Genomic DNA, 21,885 nt, shown 5'->3' with positions numbered 1-21,885 from the left:
GGAAATGGGGGGGGGGTCGCCCCCTCAGGGCCAGGAAATTGGCAGGCAGGGGCAGCAGTGCCACCTCCAGGCGAGAGATGGGCAGTGCGCCCCGCTCACCTGCTCAAGTCGTGACGGAGGAGTCAGTTTGGAGAGACCCGCAGGGACCCATTTTACAGAGGAGGAAACTGAGGCGATGTGCCCAGCGTTACACGGGTGGTGGTGGGCAGAGCACAGGGCTCTTGTGACAGCTGGCCGACAGAAAGCTCAGCATACTGGCCGGGGTGCCCTTGGCGATTATGGAGGAGCACCTCCTTTCACGGACCAGGAACTCGAGGTCGTGACCGCGCAGGTAGGAAGCGCCAACTTGGGACTGAGACCCAGCTTCCCTGACTCGGGATTCAAGGCTCCCCTTGTGAAATTCTCAGCTAATAGTCCTGATGAGCCTGGCCTCCGGGTTGTGTTCATGCCTTCCCCTCTTGCCTTCAGAAAGCCCTGGCCTGGGCCTTCCCATCTTCCTCTGCTTCCCTCACCGCGGCCTCTCCCATTTCTCCAGCTGGTCTCCGGCATCTTGCCCACCTTCCCCATCTCAAGACTGACTTTTTCCAGGGAACCTTTCCTGACTCCTGATCATTCCCTCTCCTCTCCCTTAAAGACACCTCACCTTTATTTATATGTGCCCTTTTTTGTAGTTCACATTCAGTATATGTAATGCCTCCTTCCACATAGATATCACCCACTAGTTCTCTTCTTTATATATATTTTATAGTTTATACATTCCCCTCTTCCTAGTAGAATCTCTTTATATATTGCCTTCCCTACATTTTTCTTTAATGTTTATATTTAATATTTAAATTTTACCCATTACATGTAAAACTTTTTTTAACATTAAAAATGTTTGATTCTCTCTCCCTTTGAAAAGGCATATGTGAAGTTATGCAAAAGTCCTATTATCCCCCCAAAAAATCATATATATACACACATATATATATTGTCCCCTTTAAGCAACCTTGACATATATACTTAGTGCATACATAAATCTTGATCTGTGTATATATATGGATGTGTATATCATTTATCTACACAGACATGCATATATGTGTGTGTATATACATATACTTTTGTTCAAGTATATATTTAAATTGTAGTAGCTTAAAACTATACTAAGACATCTGGGATACCCTGAATATCTCAGCTCTGTTAGAATTTGTAGAAATTATCCATTTCCTCCAAATTCTTTCACCATTTTATACGATACCCTGCACTGAGTTCCAAGTATGGCGATTGCTCAATATACACGTCAGTGCCCACAGATGCCCGTCTCAGCTCTGCCCCAGACTTTGCTGGAACACGCAACCTCGTTTTTCTGGGATTCAGTGTTGGCAGTTATAAAATGGAGAACTGGCATTTCTCCTTTTGAGTGCTGGATTAGGTCATAGATGTAAGTTTCTGGGGCTACTGCTAATTCCCTAGATAAGACTTCAAAAACCTCTGGGCTTGAGACCCAGTGAATACCCCCTGGCTAAGGGAAGGTGTGAAGAGAATCCTGTTTCTGCCAGCTTTCAAAAAACCTACCTCTCTGAAGAGAAACTGACTGGTAAAAGTTCAGAAGATTCTGAGGGGAGAACATCGCCGTCTCACTTAGGATGGGTGTTTTCAAATTCAATAATAGCAAGTTTCAGTTTAGAAAATGCTTTATAGACATCTCAGTGGACCTTAAGAAATCTAATAATAAAAGCTAACGTTTATATCGCACTTTTGAGGTTCGCAATGAACTTTACATACATTATCTCATTTGATCCTCACAACAACCCTGTGAGGTAGGCGTTACCCCATTTTACAGATGAGGAAATTCAGATAGATTTTAAATGTCCTGCCCAGATCCCACCGCTCACAGCAGAGGTAGGAGTCTAAACCAGTTCCTTCTCACTCCAAGTCCAAAGTTGCATTCATCCTCCCCCCCCCCCCCTTTCCTCTCTAGCCCAACCTCAGATTATGGGAGAGAAAAGGGAAGTGAGATGGCCAGGTCTCCTCTCAGACCAATGCTCTGCCACTTATCCTCATCACTTCATAATATAGTTTCCTTCAAAGATGCTTGAAAGGTTGATATGTGTAAATCGGATTTGTTTTGTTCTGCAAAGCTGCAGAGAACAAAACTACAAGCAGCCAGTGGAAATTGTGGATTTCAGTTTCAGGGAAGGTGAACTTCCTGGCAATCCCAGCTATCAACAAGTGGAAGGGACTGCCTCAGTTGGCAATGGAGGTCTTCCAGGAGAGGCTGGGATGGCTGTTGGAGAGGGTGTTCCTGTTCAGGCCAGGGTCAGCCTAGATGATTCCTTTAGTCTTCCTACTCTTGAGATTCTATGGACAGAGATGAGATCTCTCAATGCTCCCTAGACCCCGCGGGGCTGCTCGGACAGTAAGGCTTGTTTCTAATTTTCCATTTCAGAAAATGAGATGAATGCAACAGAAAATGCCTTTGGTCCCCTTATACCAACCAAGCTAGTTAAAAACACAAAAACCACCAAATGAATCCACAGGTCTTTCCACCCACGAGTCACACTGCTACCTAATTACTAGACTTCAGAACCAGTTTGACGCCCTTGCTCTAAATGACCTTTCCTGGTCATGGACCTTCTTGGTAATCTTGGGAAGCCCACACACCCCTTCTCAAAACAGTACTTTTAAATGAATAAGATGCACAGGGATTACACAGGAAACCAAAGGTTAGTGAAAACAAAGCCCTACTTTTCCCCTCATCCAGGTTCACAGGGCTGGGGAGGGTCTAGTTTGATTACAGAGCCCAGTCACAAGTTCTGACACCTAACACCCCAAAGAATTTTAACAGGATACTCCCACCCCAAATGATACACGAGTCACTGACTTCCCTTCTCTCATCCATTCAAAATTCAAATTTCACAGAGGTTTCCATTTTCCTGGAACAATGTTAAAGGCTAAATAAAGATTGTCCAAAGAGCTCATCTTCCCCATCTTTGGCCATTAGTCCCTGGGGGTTCAGGGAGAACGGGAAGACCTTCTTCTCAAGGTGATGACAGGCATGACAGACAGGCAGAAAACATGATTTGAAGTATTTTTGGTTTTTTATATACAGAATACAGGAAAGTTTTTGTAAAGTCTAAAACATTACAATTACTATGTACATTGGTACTAGCCGTGAGGGGAGAAGGGTTGAGGGTAGAAGTGGCAAGAGAACAAAAAAGGAGACAAAAACAGGTTTACGACAAAACGTTTTTGCTACAATAGACAATTTGAAGAAAACGTCCTACCACATGTACTGTACACAGCTTTAAAAACATTGAAAAAATGCCATCACTGGGTGTATTTACACAAAATCCGATACGTTTTTCCTTATTTGAAATACAACAGGATGGACAGCCAGAAAAGAGTTAAATCTTCCATTTGTCCACAACACACAGTAGGCTACCTGTAGTGCAACCGCAGCAGGGGGGATGGGGAGCCATGGGAGGAGAGTGGGTAGCGATCTTTATATTAAATAAAACAATGATATTGTATAGATTTTGCTGTATGAAAACTGTATTTTTTTTCTTTTAATATAAAACTATTGTCACTGCCACAAAATAGAACAAGTTTCTGATTATTTTACAACGGTGGGTGGGTGGGCGGGGTGGGGTCTGGGATGGGGAGGGAGGTGGGGCAGGGTGCGTCTTGATTTTTGCTTCGGAGGAAGTGTCCAGGTCCTCAGCCTCCCCTCCCCAAAGCTCCTTCGAGCTCCGGTCTGCCCCGTTCCCATGAAATGTCGAGTACAAATATATGTGCAAATGCCCCCTAGAACTTGAGAAAGAAGAAAAAGGATAAAAAAAGAGTCAAAAGGTTTTCTTCATTTCATGCAAAGGTTGGAGTTGAACAGTTTCTGGTGGAGGATAGAAAAACCGCGGGCTTGGTTTTGTACATGTTTGCATTGGAGGAGTCTCAGGGTGGAGGTGCGTGGAAGGAGGGCTTGCCAGCCTGCGCCCACGGCCTAGGGCACCGAATTGGAGCGCAGCACGGGGCCCTGGGGAGGCTTGAGAGAGAGCTTCTCAGCTAGGCCCCCATCTGGAAGGAGGGCAGTGTCCCCTTTAGGTGGTTTGGTTGCAAACTCCGTGACACTGAAGACAAACTGCAGGCAGCCCAGCTTGATGTAGCTGCCGTGGTGCAGCAAGGCCGTGCCCTCCCAGCCGGCCCCGCTGCCCCCTATCAAGCTCGAGCTGCTGGCTTTGCAGTTACACGGCCACCGGGGCTGGCCCTGGGCCTGGGAGCTCATCACAGCCGCCTCTTCTGGGGAGTCCTCTTCCTGCTTCCGGTTCCTTCTACGCTCTGTGAGAAGAAGATGGGACGCGGGGTCAGAGGGAGGGGGGTGCAGGTCCCCCGAGCAGCAGCAGTCTCACTGAGGATTAGATGAGCAGAGCATGGCTTTATGAGGGTGAGGAGGGGGCTATATGGGGAATTCTGGGCAAATGCATAAGCATATGGCAGTTGTGTGGGGAAGTCAAGTGAGCTGAGCAGAGATAAGGCCAGGAATTGGAAACTGGAAAGATCTGTTGGGACTGAAGGAAGGCTAAGGAGAAAGAATATGTGTTTAGGAAGTTGGTGCAGCATTTCTTCCCAAGAGGGGGGGCACCAACATGGCAGGCAGAGCAAAGCCCCAGAGCTAGAGATGCCCTTCAAAGAAGGACAAGAATAGGCCAGCGGACAGAACCTAGAGCAAGTGGGAGGAGATAAAGGTGGGAGCCAGTCACTCAGTGGGCCCTGTCCCAACTTACTGATGATACTTTGCACTTTGGCAACAATACTGCTGGGGGGAGTGGGGGGCGTCTTCTCTGAGAAGTCACAGGAGTACAGCACGTTGTCCACCGTTGTCCCGTGTTCACTGTAGTTCAACAGCTCATAATGCTTGGTATTCTAAGGGAAAACTAGACATAAGCTCATCAAGCTGGGGACAGAGCTATGCCGCCTGCCCAGGCAGACTACCCCCCCCCCCAATCCTCACGCTCACACCTCCATTCACAAGGGCCTTCATGATAGCCTCTCCTTAGGCTATTGAAGTCTTTCCAGGAATTAAGCCTCCCAGGCAGGGCTCTGCCTCCAGCTGTGCACACCCTGGGTGTCCAGGCACAGCTGACTGACTCCAAGGCAGGACAGTGGCGTGGGATCACTAGTCCCCTGACCAATGGAACCCAACAGCAGGCTCTCCTGGGCCTCTCTGTTGGCCAATGCTAACACTCTTCTTTTCCTTGTCAGCAGGCAAGCTCCTGCCCTGCCCAAAGCCATCAGGAAGAGAGCTGCTGACTGCTGCTTTCTGCTCAGAGGGCACAGTGAGACAGCGGGCCTCTGGCCCTTCATTGTCAGGAGAGGAGGGTCAGTGAATAGGACGATACCTGAGGTGCCCCAGGTCTGCAAAGATCAGCCATCATCCCCGGGGCCTGCTCTCACTCACCTCATCATAGAAGATGCAGGCATGTTTCCCAGACACGTAATTACAGTGACCGTAGTTTGTAAGGCACACGTCCATGTCAGCTCCTGCAGGTGGGTGGTGAGTATGGGAGGAAAGAGAACACAGGTTCCAAGAAGTAGTTCTTGAGTTTTGCCTCAAAGTTTTCCCTTTGGGGTATGAAGTAAGAAATGGAAGAGGCCGCTGAGGGTCCCTGCCTTTCTATCCTTAAGAGATGGGGGTGAGAGCCCCAGGTTGGGGGATGTTTGCAGCTGTCTCTCTGCTGGACAGAGTAACTGTTCCTTTGCTCTGGCCTCTCAAGGTCAGAGGACACACAAAGTGAACTAAAGCCGAGGGCCCTACTAATTCTCTGCTTGCAAAATGCAAGGACAATCAGATATCCTTTGGGATATATAGCTACCATTCTCTGCTGGAGAAAAGAGATCTCTGAGCAATGGGACATGGTCTTTAATTGGGACCCATTTTGAAAGGTGAAAGATCTATTAAATCGTATCCACTAGAAAGGGAGGGCAACTGCTGGGCTAGAAAGGTCTCAGAAAAATCCTTCTGGAGGTTAACATATCCAACCCCTTGGGAGATAAATGCAGGGTTGGGCAAATACGGGCATGTGTGCGTCTCACCTATTCTTAAAAGATCTCTAGGAAAGTAGAGTCCACAACCTCCTCTGGTACCTTCTTGTGCTGATTAACCAGTCTCAATGTCCAGAAGTTTAGGCTAACTTGCATCTCTCTTGCTGTCACTCATGCCCATTTTCTCTTGCTCTGTCCTATGTGGGGATGGACAAGTAGCTACTTGCCCCCTCTTCTCTATTGTTTGGGGTCCCTAGCTGAATAAATGCCTGGGGAGGGGCCCCCTCCTCCCCTCCCAGTGTTGGAGCTGTGGGGGGTGGTTCCTAACACAATCTCAGAGGCTCTTCTTGTAGGCTGGCTCACCTGTTCCAATGTAGAGGGTTCGATAGCACATGTTCACAGCTCCTCCCAAACCCATGAGAGGGTAGAATACAGCTCGGGCTTGTACCTCCTTTCTGTGCACTACAACACACACACACAGATAGGGATGACATCACTCAGAGGTCAGGCGCAGAGGACCTGCCTCGACCCTCACATTGGGAGCTAACCCTCACTTAACAAATAACTGGATAGATAAGTTGATAGAGCTCCTTCTCCTGAGGAAAATGCCTTAGGTCTCTAGTCAGGACTCTTCTAGGCTGGCCTTAGTTGCAGGGGGCCAAGCCTGGCTATGTAATGGCTCAGCTTTCTGAAGCTTTTCGAGCTCAAGGGGAAGGTCCCATCTGGAGTGGCTGGGAGAAGCAGCTGAGGGCCAAGGTCCTGAGATGATCCCCGGCACCTTTTCTCTGTAAGATGGGGATAATAATACTGCTAATGCTTAACTCACAAAGCTGCTGAACAAATGACATTAAATGAGGTCAAACACCTTGTAATCTTAAAGTGCTAAGTAAACACCAGCTACTCTTATCCTGTAACTTCTTTCAGCTCATTACTACCTCCCCAAAATACTTCAAAGCCAGTCTGATGGCCCTTTGCCTGCTCTTGACCGCTTCCAAAGTCTGGGAAAGGTGATACACACATCAGAGTGGGCACATCCCAGAGGCCAGTGTCTGCTGGACATCACTGACTGCCTGCTGATGGCTTTTCAGTTTAGAGCTCAAAGTAGATCACTTTGATCCTTGAGAGAGCAAGGACTATAAAAGCCTCAGAGTTCAACTTAAAAGCTAGGTTACCATCTTGCTCTTGCCCAGCAAGAGGCAAAGTTCTGAGACCCCTGACCTTTGGAAAAGCTCAAAGCAACAGCCCACACTGCATAGGGAGGGAAGGATAGCTGCTCTGCCATATGGAGTGAACAGACCATATACCTACCTTCTGTATGGTGCCCCCCAGGGGCCAGGGAGTGAGTCCCAACATTGCCAACCACAGTTTGGACTCGAGAAGGAAAAAGCTGATGTATTCTCTGCAAGGCCAGGAACTTGATCAGCTTCTCATCCAGCATATTTATCTCAATCTCTGTTAACCAAACAGACAGGCCAATGAGTAACTGGGGAGGGAATGAGAAGTGAAAAGTGGGAGGATCTTTAAACTCTTCAGAGATTAAATTCTGCCATTTCAATCTATAGGTCTGACTTCAAAAAGAGGGCTGCTCAGAGTAGGAGAACCCAGGAGGGAACTGAGAGCCATCTGGAAGTCTCTGGCTGCTTTCTGGTTCTGAATTCTGGCTTTACAGTGGTTGGTCTTTGGGATAAGTTGGCTTAATGTCAGATAACCTGAATGTGCCAATTAAATCAACCAATATTGATATTCCAAATACCCCTTATTCTGTCTATGTGCCTCAGCAATAGATGCCTAAACTTCTTAATTACTGTATCAGGGGATCTTTCTCCTGTGGTCCTTGGGGGTTCTAAATAAATGGGGCCATAAATCATAAAAGAGGAAAAAGGACTCACATGGGTAAAAATGCTTGTAGTAGCTTTCTGTGGTGGCAAAGAATTGAAAATGAGTGGATGCCCAACAACTAGGGAATAGTCAAGTAAGTTATGAGCAGGCAGATTTCAGAAAAACCCGAAACTGATACTGAGTGAGCAAAATGGAGGGAAGAATGTAAAAGGTAATAGCCAGCTTATGTGATGATCAATTATTGACAGGCTTGAGAAGTTCTCAGAAATGCAGTGATCCACGACAACCCCAAAAGACTTGGGATGGAAAATGCCATGCACAGCCAGAGAGAAAACTATGGAGACTATTTTCTCCTTTTCTATTGCTTTTTTCTTTCTCATGGTTTTTCCTTTTGATTTTTCTTTCCCAATATGAGTAATAGGAAACTATGTTAAAAAGGATTGCACACATTTAACCTTTCATCAGATTGCTTGCTATCTTGGGGGAGAGGGTAGGATGGGGTAGGTAAGGAGAAAAAAGTTTGGAACATAAAATCTTACAGAAATGAATATTGAAAACTATCTTTACATTTAATTGGAAAAATAAAATAAATGGGGCTATGAGGTCATGGTACCTGAATCTACTCCCTAATCTCTGCAGGTGTCCTTGTGAGCTCAGAAGATGGAAAGCAAAGAAAGGAACATTCCTTTCATCCTTATGCCTTTGAACCCTGTTGCCTCAGAAACATCCCTAATTACCAGTCTAAAGGAAATAATGCTGAGATTCACTGCTAAGGTCTTCTAAGCTTCAGAAGCTGCTCACTCACCTCCATTGACGTCCATTAATGCTCGAAGAGAATTGGTAAGATCTACCATTGCAGTAGAGTTGGCTGAGAAAGGGGGTACAGTTAACGCGCTTCCTATGGATAACGTGCCAGGGCTGACCTTGCCATCTGTGGATACAGTAGAAAGAAAAGATGAGAGTTATTTTTAAAGTGCCCTGTTTTTGGTTTGATCTTATTTCTTAACCTAGGGAAACCCCATTCTCCTTCCCAAAGACTAAATTACTCCAGCAAAAAAATCTCTTAAGTCCTCAAACTGAGATGTTTATTCTTTGGAAGGACAGTAATTTTTGATGAACCATCCCTGTGTATTGAGGGTCTTTTCATATAGGGGATCACCTGGTTAAGACTGAAAAAACTACAAGAGGCTGTATAATTTTTTTGGTCGTTCAGTCTTTTTTGGTCATGCCCAACTCTGATCTTATTTGGGGTTTTCTTGGCAAAGATACTGGAGTATGTGTCATTTCCTTCTCCAACTCATTTTACAGATGAGGAAACACTTGTCTAGGACCACAGAACTAGGAAGTGAGAGAGACCCGATTTGAATTCAAGAAGAGAAGTCTTTCTGACTACAGGTGTGACAGTCTATAATGTGTCACCTACCTGCCCTAACTGCATAAAATTCTACCAGAATTTGAAATGTCATTCAGACACTGATTAGCAACTCTGGATATTAAACCACAAACTGCTAGTTTTTTCCACAGGAAAAAGAGTACTGACATTTTTTTAGCTAGATGATGAAAGACAGGTTCTGGGGGCAGCCCTATCTAGAAAAGTATCAGCCAGCAAGTTTTCTTTTGTCCTTCCTTCATGCCTGGAATTTAGAGTTAAAAGGCTTAAATCTCAGTGGCCACCTTTTTTCTAGGAGGATTCTAAATACCCATGACTTACAGGATCATGTCATCAGCTTTGTGTGGCTGTTCAAAGGATTTCCATTTCACTTCTTACTGATATGGAAGTTTTACAAAGAGTCAAGCCAGGGAAGTTCTCCGCAAATTCCTGGATCTAGGTTCTCCCTTGGACCATGAAATGCTAAGGAAATTACCTAGAATCTTAGAGCAATAGAAATGGCTCAAACGATCCTACTGTGTCCAAGGGAGGAAACAGAGTTAAGCAGGTAGAACCAGGTGGCTAGAAGGGTCAAGAGATCTGGGATGCCTTGCTAGGAGAGCTGAGTAAACTGCTCAGCATTCTATTTCTGCAAAATAGGGACAAATTAACCAAGTTCCTTCTTAACTGAAGCATGTGGGAATGAATGGCAGCTGAGATGAGGTAGGAGATAGAGAGAAAAGGGGAAATGGTGCTTTGTATACAAGATTGTCTCTGAAGTTCTTGAATTTACCATTATTTACCAGGTAGTGCACAAAATCAGTCCCCTAGAGAGACACTCACCTGAAGATGGCGCTGGTGAGCAGAATCGCTGGTTGGCTCCCACTGCCAATATGCCATCTCCTGCTGCCTGGGGGGGAGTGAGCACCCGAGTAGCATTTGGGGGTGAGCCGAGCGGCCTCGAATCTGTCAGTGGGGGTCCTATCTGTGTCTGAACATTCTTTCTTTGCAAAGTGCTGGTGGTCTCTAGGCTGGCACAAGAACTGGGAATGGAAGGTGGCAGGCTCGGGATGGGTGCCAAGCTCCTCTGGGTACACGAGACAGGGCCAGTGGTATTCTCCGTCTTCACGATGATACCGACAGTGTGGTTCTGAAGGCTCCCAGCCACCGGTGGTGTGAGGGGCCGGGGCCATGATTGCCGGTGGGAAACTACTGGGAGAGTGGTCCCAGAACTTTGGAGCCGACGGGGGTCTGGGGGATCTGGGGGGATACCGTAAAGGTGAGGCCCATTGGCTTTCACCTCTGTGCCTGTTGGCCCATTAGAGGTCCCACAGGCCACCACTTTCTTGGATTTGTCCATACAAGAGCTGCAGTTGACGTCCTCGGGGGCTGGGAGCTGCTGGGATGGAGATGAGCTCAGGGAGTTCTGAGTGGTCATCCCGGAGGGGCAAGACATTGGGAAAAGGGACGGTGTGGGTGCCTTGTCAGCTGCCTGCAGAGAGGTGGTGATTGAGCCGTCAGCCACAATAACAGGCTTAATATCAGCCTTCTCTGTCTGTTCAGAGTCCCAATGCAAGGGTATCTGCTTAGCAGATAAATGTTTCAATATGCTGCACTGGAGTGCAACAACACTACAGAGCCACTGCAAACAGAAAGGAAAGGCAGGTCAGAGGAGGGAGAAGCGAGGGACCATGTTTCACCCACTGCTGCTGCGGCGGCGTCACGCACGAGATCCAGAAAACCAGCCGACGACACTCTTCGGTGCTTGGAAGCGGCTCCAGGTGCCAGGCACCAGGCTTTGCTGGGCAAGCTCTAGTGAGGGAAGCGCTAGGAAGCAGACACTTGGTGACCTTCTCTTAGGCCCCTATCCCAGTCACAATCTGTGTGACCTTCCAGGTCTTCATTAGGGATCCCTTCTGACTTTACAGAGATGTTTTAAGAGATGACAAAGATGGGAGGCCTCTTGGGGGACAGGTATTCTAGAAGGATGGGGATAAATGAAGGGAGCCGCTCTGGAGGAATCTGTCATTCAGGAATAGGGGGATGAATGGCCAATACTTTCTGAAATCACTTCATGTTTTCTCTATCTCTAAGACACATACCTATTCCTCCCAATATATTCTAGAGTTCAAGGTATTTGTCCTCTGATCTAATAAGAGTCAATAAAGTGCTGGGCATGTGGACTTTGGGGGTAGGGTGGGGGGGAGGGCAGGAGAAAGCCAGATGGCTTCTAATAAAAGAGATGTATTGGGCGGCTGCAGACTATCACATCAACAGGGTCTCCTGATTTCTGTTTTCTCTAGGTCCAGCTTCAGCTCCCAGGGTGAAGAGGAAAGTCAGGAGCGCTCCGTGCAGCACGACCCTGCCCGCACGCCTCAGCCTGCTGGCCCTCACTCACCTCCTGTTGCTCTGCCTGGCTAGCAGAGTGCTCAGGGTTCAAAAGGTGCTTCTGCGACTCCTCGGGGGCCCCGTTGCAGATCAGCTCCCCATCCCGAATGGCCGCAGGTGCGAGCAGCGGAGGTGGAAACTGGTATTGGGATTTTATAGCATCAGGAACCTAGTGGGGAGGGGAGAAGAGGGAGGAGGGCTGATCAGGCCATTTTCATCGAGGCACTATGGCCTTGAATGCCCACATCCAAGTGACGAGAGGTGACTGTGGTGCTGTTGCCTGTGTAGCAGGCTTCAGTCTGGGCTGTAAGGGCGGCATAAGTCATTCCTCTAGGCAAGTGGTCACATAGAACCTGCAGATGTCACTAAGCTAACTGACTTCTGTGATTGACTCTCCCCAGGAGGGGCTTTTGGAAGTCCACTTCAGCTTCAAAATGCTTCTGCAAACATGGTAGAAAGGAACAGTCATTTCCCACCAACACATCAGCCACAGATATGAAATAGCTGAAGGAGGAGTAACAATGATGACATGATGACAATAACAAATGGCAGAGTTTTTGATGTTCTTTGGGGGTTATGTGCCAAGTAGTGAAATAAAACTGAAAATATATCTTACCAACAATGTCGATTACAATTCTTTAATACTAACATATATCTAGTTTCACTCTCAAACCTGTCCAAATATCAGCCAGCTAGTCAGTGCTCTGAGATTTTGGCCTAGAGGGAGAAACCATCCAGTGAACTGGGTGAGCCACAGTGAAATCACTTAGTCCATCTTCCTTAATTGGAAAGGATCCTAAACTATGAAGTTTCAGCACCAAAAAGTTAAAATACTTTGAATTTGCTTTCACAAATTAATTTAATCTAGACTTTTCCAAATTTTAATTGCCTATTTGAAATAATTTAGTTATGGGAGAATGTGATTTTAATCTCTGCACAAATGTTTGCATGGTCAGAAACACACAAAACACTAATCTGCATTCTGGTATTACATAGTCAAGAGTCAACAATCTCTATCTTTAAATCTGGGTGATTTTTCTTCCTTCTTGAGGAAACTGGGGAAGGAGAGACACTTTTAAAAAGTGCCTGCCATCAAGTGGTTGAATATGGAACTGCAGCTAGAACCAGCAAGCAGAAAGGATTTGGAGGTTACTAGGGACAGAGACCAAGGCATTTCCCCTAGCTCTTTATAGGGACACAGACCTCCTGGTATATTCCTAACGACTTGGAGGTTACTAGGGATAGAGACCAAGGCATTTCCCCTAGCTCTTTATAGGGACACAGACCTCCTGGTATATTCCTAACTCCCAGGGTCACAGTAAGTGGGGTTTCTGAATGATAAGAAGTTGAAAAGTGTCTGTAATCACTTTCCATAACCAGATCTTTTCCATGTAGAGGAAATGCCTGGCTCTAAACAAAGTGGAAAAAATGATTCATCTTGATTGGTTTTGTAGTTCATAATCTTTGCCCCCTTTCAAACTATTCCTTGCCTCTCCAAACAGTCTGTGATTTTGGCCAAAACAAGAAACCTCATTTTATAAAACTGGGTCACATCCTCTTCTGTCCCTTTCTATTCTTCTGGATAGGGCCCTGGCAAATGAGAAAAGCCTGGAGAGAGGACATTTCCCCTCCTTGCTAAGACACTGCTTTACCTTCAAACTTCTTCTTTTGACGGCCTGAAGCACCCGGCGGTTAGGGGGGTGTTTCTTGTGGATGCGGTTCAGGAAGTCCACTTTGACCACGTGCTGGGAGATGGTATCCTGGAATCGATCAAATACCTGGCACCGGTTGCTCAAGGTCATGTTCTTCTGGTTCAGCTGGAGGGAAGAGAGAGAGAGAGACGGCCATAGTAGCTCCCAGAGACACTTCCCTAATTCAAACCATTGTGAGATGAGGAAGCTGTGCTCCAATTAAGAAAACCTTCAACTACACAGGCTTCTTTGATCACTTCCTCTACACAATGACTTGGAAATGTTCCTAATAAAGATACTGAGTTACTTCTATAACAAAACTCCCTCTCAAAAATTAAGAGGTCAGGGCAGCTAGGTGGTACAGTGGATAGAACACCAGCCCTGAAGTCAAGAGGACCCGAGTTCAAATCTGGCCTCAGAAACTTAACACTTCCTGGCTGTGTGACCCTGGGCAAATCACTCCTCAGGGTGGGGGAAAAAAAATTAAGAGGTCATAGGCAGACATCCTCACACCTCACTTCCTTGATCTGATGGAAAAAGGGGGTGTGCTCCTGACCCCGTGGGGGATGGGAATGGAGTATCCTAGGATATAGGGGGAGAGAGAGCTTTCATTTTGGCCCCTGTAGACTGTCATCATTCCTGAGCCAAGATGGGAAGACATTTCTCTGACGTTGCCAAGAGCAGCAAGATTATGGGTTGTTCTACTTTCTCAAATCATACTGGTTCCCTTCAATAGGGAGGCAGCATTCTTTACTGTTGCTCTATGAAAAGAATACTGTGAAATGCCTGATTTATTAGGCGAGATGGGTCAAATGTAAATAAAGTTCCTCAGCTTCCAGTGCTTCCCTTTGTAAAATGGGAGGAAAATCCTGATTTTCATGCCATGCTGAGAGAACGTCAGATGAAAAGGAAAGATGATGGCCTCCAGAGAAATGTCCAAGATAATACTTGGCCTTGTTCTGGCTATGTCACTAATCTATGTCACTAACTAGCTGAGTGAATATAGGAAATCTTTCGATTTTTAGGTCTTAGTTTACTTATTTCTGTAAAATGAAAGGTGTTTAATAAATGAGATGGTTTCTAAGGGGGCTAATATTCTTTTCAGAGTAGAAAAATATTAAATTCCATGAGAGCTCAGGTGACTTTCCTTTTCCTTCTAACCCCGAATGCCTATGCTAAGGAAGGGGGAACAGTGACTTTATGAGCAAAAGACAGGAGACTCAAAGTGGCAAATGTACAAATTCTATGGAGAGACTTTCTTTCAGACCTGTGTTTGGGAAAGTGGCTATAACAGCAGTGACTAAGTCAAAACACAATCAAGAACTTTCAATCTGAGAGAATCTGGATGTGAACAGTGACCCATAAAAGGGGCCAAGGGCCAGCCCTGCCATGCTGCATGATGACCAGCCCCTGTGTCAGCACAGATGCTTTTATCTAAATCAAAGGAACAATTTTTCATCTACTTATCAGGCAAAAACTGCTGTTTTCTTTGGGTCTTTTCTCTAACTCCTGAATACAGTTTTTTTTAACTGTCCCAGTTACAGAGACGGGGAAGCCTCCCTTAGGCTGGAGAAAGTGCTCTCAAGTTTTGTTCTGGAAATGTAGCTTTCCCTTTCATGGGAAAGGTTCTTGGAATACAAGAATATATTTATATCTTTACAAAGTTCTTTCCCCCTAGGACTAAAGAAGATTTAAAACTAGATATTGAGGAAAGACTTTTAGAATATTCATTTTGTCATTACTCTTCAAATTATCTAGTATTACACCAATAATTCCTATGGGGGGTCCCTGTGTAAACTCAGGACTCACTGATATACATTTGCAAATCTACAATGAGGATTTTTTTTCCCTTTAGTGTTGGGAAGAGAAATCATCAACTCAGAGAGCTGAAATGTGTCAAAATAATCCAAAACTGTGTAGAGACAGGCAGCATAAATTAATTTCTAATTAGAAAAACTGATAAACCTACCAAAACAAACCAGATTATCATATCAGGGAGGCAGTAGTGGAATGAAAAATGCTGAGTTTGGAGTCAAAGGTCTGGGGTTCTAAGCAAACTCGGTCACTCCCTAGCCAGATAATCTCAACTAAGTCATCCCACCTCTGTAGCTCTTAGCTGCCTCATCTGTAAAGTGAGAGGGTTGGGTCAGATGACCACTGAGGTGTCATCTAGATCTAAGATCCTATTATTTATCTTATTCTTTACTGAATTTCCTTCCTCATTAGGCTATGCTTGAAAAGAACCCCTAGAGTCCTGCCCGTACTTACCACCACATGTTCAATGTGATTTGGACACATCCATCTGCCCAGCGGCATGGCAGTGAGTGGTGGTTCGAGGCAGTCCATGTGGAACAGGAGGGGACAATAATCACACTGGATGAGAGGCGCCACACGACAGCTCCTGCAGAGATGACAGGTTGTACGTTTATATGTGTGACAAGAATGTCCAGGCCTCAAATCCCTGCCCCTGCACTGCTACCAGTGAAGCAGCAGCAATGGAGGAGGTCGATTGGGCCTGGAGGCTAGCTCCACCCTCCCAATTTCCCTGGCCCAGAAGGAAGCACTTTTCTGGGGAATGAGGAATATTTATGGGTAGTGTAGCTGAGGTGGCAGAATAGGAAGGACCAATGATCAATACTTTCTAGGGAAACCAGCCAATGTCAGCTCCGATGCTCTTCCTCAGAAGGCTGACACTAACTCATTGGGAAAAATACTTTCCCCCTTTCCAGAGGTCACCTCATCTCATTGCACCAAGATTTCTCACTCTCTGCCAAATTCATGGGGTGCTCTGCAAAAAATTAGCCTGCCATACAGCAAGGAAATGGTTTGAAAGGAAAGCAGTCTTTCTATTTTCTCCCATAAGTTAAGTTTCAAGGAAGGTCACGAATGATTTGTTACTCTATGGTCCCAGCAACCTGAAGACATGTTAGCTAAAACTGTTCTTGCCTGACTTGAAAAGTCTGACATTTCATCATCCCCAACAACACTCTGTATCCTTTTGCTGGCACTTTCCTCTAGCTGGTCCAGCCCTGACCAGAGGATGACCCAATCAGTTCAGATTTAACAAGTGGCTAAGCTCCTTTTACTGAGGAACTCTCAACCTGAGGTGAGCCAGGATTCTAGGGAAGCAGAGATTACAGCAGTTAGAAACTGCATGGGGTCAGGCAATTTTTAGAACTTACAGCCCAGGGGGTCATCTCTTCAGACCATTTGCCTCTGGATAACACCTCAGTATTGTCCAGTGGATGTTTGGCATTTTAAAATCCTCTCCAGTCCCATCTTTTATTATTTAGTAAGCCTACCCATTTACAAATCCTGCCTGGACTCAAACCTTGGCTCAGGCATTTCACATAAGCCTTGCTTTTTTCACATAAAATGAAGATTATACCATGTGTGCTAATAATCTTACAGGATTTTTATAAAGAAGTCCCTCATAAGTATAAAAACTATGCATACATGAGTAATTATCATTCTTATTATTTCAGGATGCTGATGTAACAGGACCATATTATATGTGTAATAATTTATGTTTATATTGGACTTTATTAAAACAACACATGTAGATAAGAATAGAAGGACTTAAATTCATAGGACACAATGATCCTTATCTACACCGGGTATGAAGGCATCCAAAGCTGTTTGGTTTCTCAGTCAAGCATGATCAGAGCCCCCTGAAAGTGGTCAGAAACGTACAGCATATTTGAGAGGAAGGAATGAAAAATAAAGTACAACTCAAGACCCCAAGGAATTGGGAAAGGAGAAACATCAGCTTCAGGCAGACAAGAAAAGCACTCTGGCCACTGAATGCGACCAAACTTTGGAAAGGCCAGATACCTGTTACAGGTGAAGCAGACTTTGACTGGTAAGGGAACCAAACCGTTGTGATCTAATTCATGCTGTGTTTTCTTGACATTTTTCCCAGTGGTTTCCTCTTTTCTCCTCCTCTTGCTAGTACCTGCAAAACAACCAACAGTTCTGTCCTGCTCCTGGTTTCAGAGCTGCCAGGTTGAGGTGAATAGAAAGGCGTCAAGGGGAAGGAACAAAAGGGACAGACACACCACTCTGACCAGGGGAACCACATTAAATGTGGGCGGTGTCTGGTTAAAACAAGAAAAGGTAGTAGATAGAAGAAAAGCACGAGTAAAGAGAACTTCCCAAGCAAAGGTACCTATTTCCCAGAAAGACCCTTCCTGAAGCCAGGTGAACATGTGGACACCCAATTTCAACTAACCAAGACTGAGGCCTGTTTGGGAGAATGAAGTGTGAGGAGGTGGCGGGCCGGGCCAGGGTCTTAGCTCCCCAGCTCCCCTTGTAGTGCACTCAGCTGCAGGTTTCTAAAGCTAGGCAACTCAATTTTCTATGAGAAAAGAAACAGGATCTCTCAGCCAGTTAGTTTCAAACAAAAAGGAAGACCTGAGGGGATGGGGGGGGGGGGAAAGGGGGGGGAAGATGGAGTCTCCTTGGGAAAGGGGAGCTGTTGAATGGTATTAGTTCCATTTCAGATGGGCAGCGCGACGGGAGCTGTTGGAAGCGGAGCCAAGACCCCCAACCTGCTAACACAGAGGCTGCGGCCTCACCTGGGAGCGCCGTGGTGCAGGTCAGCTCATTGGGCAGCTGGAACTGGGTAGGGTTTCGCTCCATGGCCGCCGCGATGAGCAGCTCGAAGGGTCGCTTCAGCTGGGGCTGCCCGCAGTCCATCTCTGGGGCCGCCGGCTCGTCATCCACGTCGATGATGTCCTCGTCCACATCATTCTGCTCGGAGGTGGGCGTCTCCGTGCTAGCATTAGACGTGGGCGTGCCGGGCCGGCTAGCCCTCCGCTCCAGGATCCGGGCCTGGGCGATGGCTTTGAGGTCTGTTTTGCCAGCTGACCTGTCCAACAGGTCCGTGTCGCTGCTGGGGGATGTGGTTCGTTTGCCAGATTTGTCCACCAGCCCATTGACTTGGCCCAGTTCTTTTTTCTGTTCCCGCTTCTGCATAAACGAATAGGCAGGCCCATCACAAAGGGTTAGAGCAAATGCCATACAACAGTCAGGCTGGCAGAGGAAGCCCCGCCAGGGTGTCTTAACAAATTCTGTGACCACAGAGGGACCTCTTACAGTGTTGTCTGCACTGAGGATTCTTAAGTCTGTGCACATTTGAGAATCCCAATTGTTACTTGAGGTTCAAGGTGGGCAAATCACTAAAAGGCAATTACAGTAACAAAAGAGAAGTTACATCGTACCCACACTGAAGAAGTACACAGTCTTACCCACATCCAGTATGGGTGTATTAACCAAGTTGTTACATTCTATTAGAAAGAGATATAAAATTGCATAGGCCATTTCGGGTGCCAGCCTGAGACTAGGTTAACTTGTTTCTAGCAAAGTTAATCTCCAACATTTCATGTTTAACTGTTAATTTAAAAAATATAATTAGGAAGGAAAAGGAGAGCAAGCAAAGGAGGTCAGTAAGAGCTAACCAGTAATCTAAGGATTCTCCTCAATCTTCTGCCAGAAAAATCAAATGGGCCTGACATCAAGAAGAGAGACCCTCTGGGCTCTAGGTCTTTGTTCAATCACTCATCTGCTGTGACCGTGGGTATTCCATTGTAACCTGCCTGACTTCAATGACCTTACTTAGGAATAAGGATTAACAAAACTTTTAAATGCATCCAGTGACCAAGGGACCTCCCTGTCCCCCTGCTCCCCAATAGGAGGTTGGAGGAGTAGCCAGGTGAGAGGGTATTGTCCGGGAAAGTCTGGCAGATAAGAAAGGGGCTGCTCTAAAAGAAAGATCAGGTGTATCCACTCACTTTCTCCTCTGCTTCTAACAAATGGCCACCAGCAACTATAAATGGGGGGACCCTGTAGAAGCTGTGTCTCTAGTGAGTTCCAATTCTTTTGACTAGCAAATTCTAGAGAAGTTTTTCTGCTTAGTGGGAGTTCATAGAGCTGAGGATGCAAGATCATGGGGTCAGGCAAGGCAACAGTTACTCAGTTTGTTGACTTTAAGAGGAACTGAAATGCAGCTGTGGTTTAGGTCGGTGACTTGGCTCTGACTTGCTTTAAACAGGAACCCTTGTGCACACATTTGAAAAATCAAGTCTGTAACCCTGTTTACCTTCTTCTTAAAGACTGAGGACTCCGTTACACATATAAACCACAATCTCTTTGAATCATGTCTTCATCCTGTTTCTGCAAACAAGGAAGTTGTCCTTCCCTATGACATCATGCTCTAGGGTCATGGAAAACAGTGACATCACAAGAAAGGAAAGCCATTCACTCATCTCCCAAAGGATTTGGGTGGGTCTAAACCCATCACAAGCTTCTCTAAGGCCACAGTTTAAAAGCTGGCCCTGAAAGGCTCTGGTGAAATCACAAATCTACTTCTTCAAGATATGGCTTTGCTTTTATAACTTACATAAGTTTTCAGAATGGAAAACTCAAATCTTTTCATATAGCAAATATCAAAATATGAAGAAAAGCAGTGCTAAATAAACAGATGCATTTAGCTGAGCCTAAGGCCAATGGGATGGGTTGGGAGTGGTAAGGTGAGGGCAAGTCTTTGCCCTATTGCTATGCCCTGGCCAAATGTAGGACATACTTCCCCCCTCCATTGATTGATTTGCCTTAGGATGGGTTAGATTCCATCCTTACTAAGTTGGGGTAACAGCCATATATTTATGGTCCGTTGCTGGTTGAATTCCATTCTAACGGAAAATTAGTTCCAACTGTGGAGAGCTGCCACCTTCAGGACAACCTGAGATCTCACCAAGAGCTCAGAGAAATAAAATTCACTGAATGACAGGAATAGAACTACTTTGACTGCTGGCTACTTAGTGGAGTCTTTGTAAGTTGATCTCCTTTCTTTACCTGTCCCTGTAATCTCAAGTTAGGCTTTATTTTTTATTTTTTAAATATCCTACTGAGTCACGCTGGTATTCCAGAAGGAGAGAGGGAAAGGTGTTCCAGAGAGGGGGAGATGCAGTAAATGGGGTTGACATATTACAAATCCAAAGATTTCAAGAGCAGCCTGTAAGCAAGTCTGATCATCACTAGTCCCTAGAAAGAAGCCTTTTACCTTTCGTCGAACAGTGCACCGATGACACATCCACTCTCCAGGAGGCAACATCTCTTCACTCAGTGGAGGATTACTGTAAGGAAGGACAAGGGCCAGCTCAGGAACACTTGGCTGGAGGAGGAACAAGCCCAGAACCCACCAGCACGTTCCTAACTCCCTGTCCTGCCAGTCAGTCACACAGCACACAACATACAACCTGCTATTTCTGCACAGTTCAGTATGTTTTTGCAATATCCCTTGGAGTCAGTACCACTTTCCCTATGTCAGAAAAGAGAAGCCAGATCAAGAGCAACCAAAGCCGGACTTACAAAAAAGGCTGTAGTGAATTAGTCTGAAGCCCTGTGCTCCAGTTGCCCAGTTGCAGATTCTGGAGAAGTCCCTTCAAGGCAATGTGGAGCTAACTTTTCATCTCTCAGCCTCAGCTAGGGGTCTCTATGGAGTCATACTGAACTTCCTGTACTTAGAGGAGTCACAAATGCATTTGTAAAAAATTTGCATGTTTTAAGGAATATGATATCTTTGCTCAGGTTGTTCTCAGTCTTAGTTCCATGAAGTCCCTTATTAGGCTCTTCTTCACTAACGAAATGACTAACAATAACTAGTTATTCACTAACAAGTGCGAGAAATACCAGAAACACCACTGAATTGTGAATAACTGAGCTGAAAACTGCTGTGGCCAAATGACCCAAACTAGTAGCAGAACAATGACATTACTCAACATGCACTTCATATGTTCATCAGAAAAAAAAAAGAAATCAACATTAGCTCAATTTCCCTTTCCAAAAGCTTCATTAACATCTCAGAGGGGTTGCTTACCGAGAGATTAAAACAAAACAAAACAAAACCAAAAACTGGAGGAACAAAGCCTGTTCAGACTTGCCTCAGATACCAAAGGACCAGGGGTGAAGGTCAATTACACTAACTTCCAACTAGGCCAGCTATCTCCACTCAGATAGCCTACAAAGGTCACATTCAAATGATCTAAAGTCAAACCCAAAATGTTTACCTAGACTTTGATGATCTCCATGGGTTCCATTTAAAAGGCAGCTACTCTAATCTGAGGGCCAGCTCTTTATTATGACCTGTTTCACCAATTCACTAGTTTTGACTTCACGTGTTCTTCCCAAGTCAAATGGATGGCCTATGAATCAAAAGGAGTATTTTCAACAGATACTTTTCAAGGAAATCTGTTTACAGAAAAAACTGAGGGTCCTTCCATGGTCTTATGAAGTCAAGCTGAAGGTTAACTGACAGGGTCATTTCAGGGAAATTAATCTAAGGCACTTGCTCTCTTTGACATAGACACAATCAGATGGTTGTTTGATGGGCTTTCTCTTCACTCCAAAGGACAAAAATGGTTTGGGCTGTGGTGGGGCGCGTGGTCCCCTGACCTCAAGGAGTTCTGTCTGACAGAAGCCATAACAACACTGATCATCTCCATGTCCAACATTCTCTCATCTGAATTTCTGTAGTCCTTCTGTCTTCTATTCATTTGGAAAGACCTTGGAGTGGGAATCAGA

The 21,885-nt window shown here is 45.6% G+C and overlaps 1 protein-coding gene across 1 annotated transcript in view; it reads right to left on the bottom strand.

Annotated features, from left to right (window-relative positions):
* Positions 1-3,061: 3,061 nt before the first annotated feature.
* Positions 3,062-21,885, bottom strand: part of PHF12 (PHD finger protein 12) — a 34,636-nt gene continuing 15,812 nt past the window's right edge. The window contains exons 3-15 of the mRNA XM_051992274.1: positions 20,366-20,438; positions 17,883-18,276; positions 17,140-17,260; positions 15,574-15,706; positions 13,267-13,431; positions 11,625-11,783; positions 10,070-10,868; positions 8,663-8,788; positions 7,327-7,470; positions 6,382-6,480; positions 5,435-5,517; positions 4,761-4,899; positions 3,062-4,314 (exon numbers count right to left, since the gene is read on the bottom strand). Of these exons, the coding sequence (XP_051848234.1) occupies positions 3,980-4,314; positions 4,761-4,899; positions 5,435-5,517; positions 6,382-6,480; positions 7,327-7,470; positions 8,663-8,788; positions 10,070-10,868; positions 11,625-11,783; positions 13,267-13,431; positions 15,574-15,706; positions 17,140-17,260; positions 17,883-18,276; positions 20,366-20,438 (2,770 nt within the window). The 3' untranslated portion in view covers positions 3,062-3,979. The remainder of the gene's footprint in view (positions 4,315-4,760; positions 4,900-5,434; positions 5,518-6,381; positions 6,481-7,326; positions 7,471-8,662; positions 8,789-10,069; positions 10,869-11,624; positions 11,784-13,266; positions 13,432-15,573; positions 15,707-17,139; positions 17,261-17,882; positions 18,277-20,365; positions 20,439-21,885) is intronic.

This window comes from Antechinus flavipes, chromosome 4 (genome assembly GCF_016432865.1).
Source record: "Antechinus flavipes isolate AdamAnt ecotype Samford, QLD, Australia chromosome 4, AdamAnt_v2, whole genome shotgun sequence".
Lineage (NCBI taxonomy): Eukaryota > Metazoa > Chordata > Mammalia > Dasyuromorphia > Dasyuridae > Antechinus > Antechinus flavipes.
Note: the sequence above shows the minus strand (reverse complement) of the source record. Positions and strands in the feature narration are given on the sequence as shown.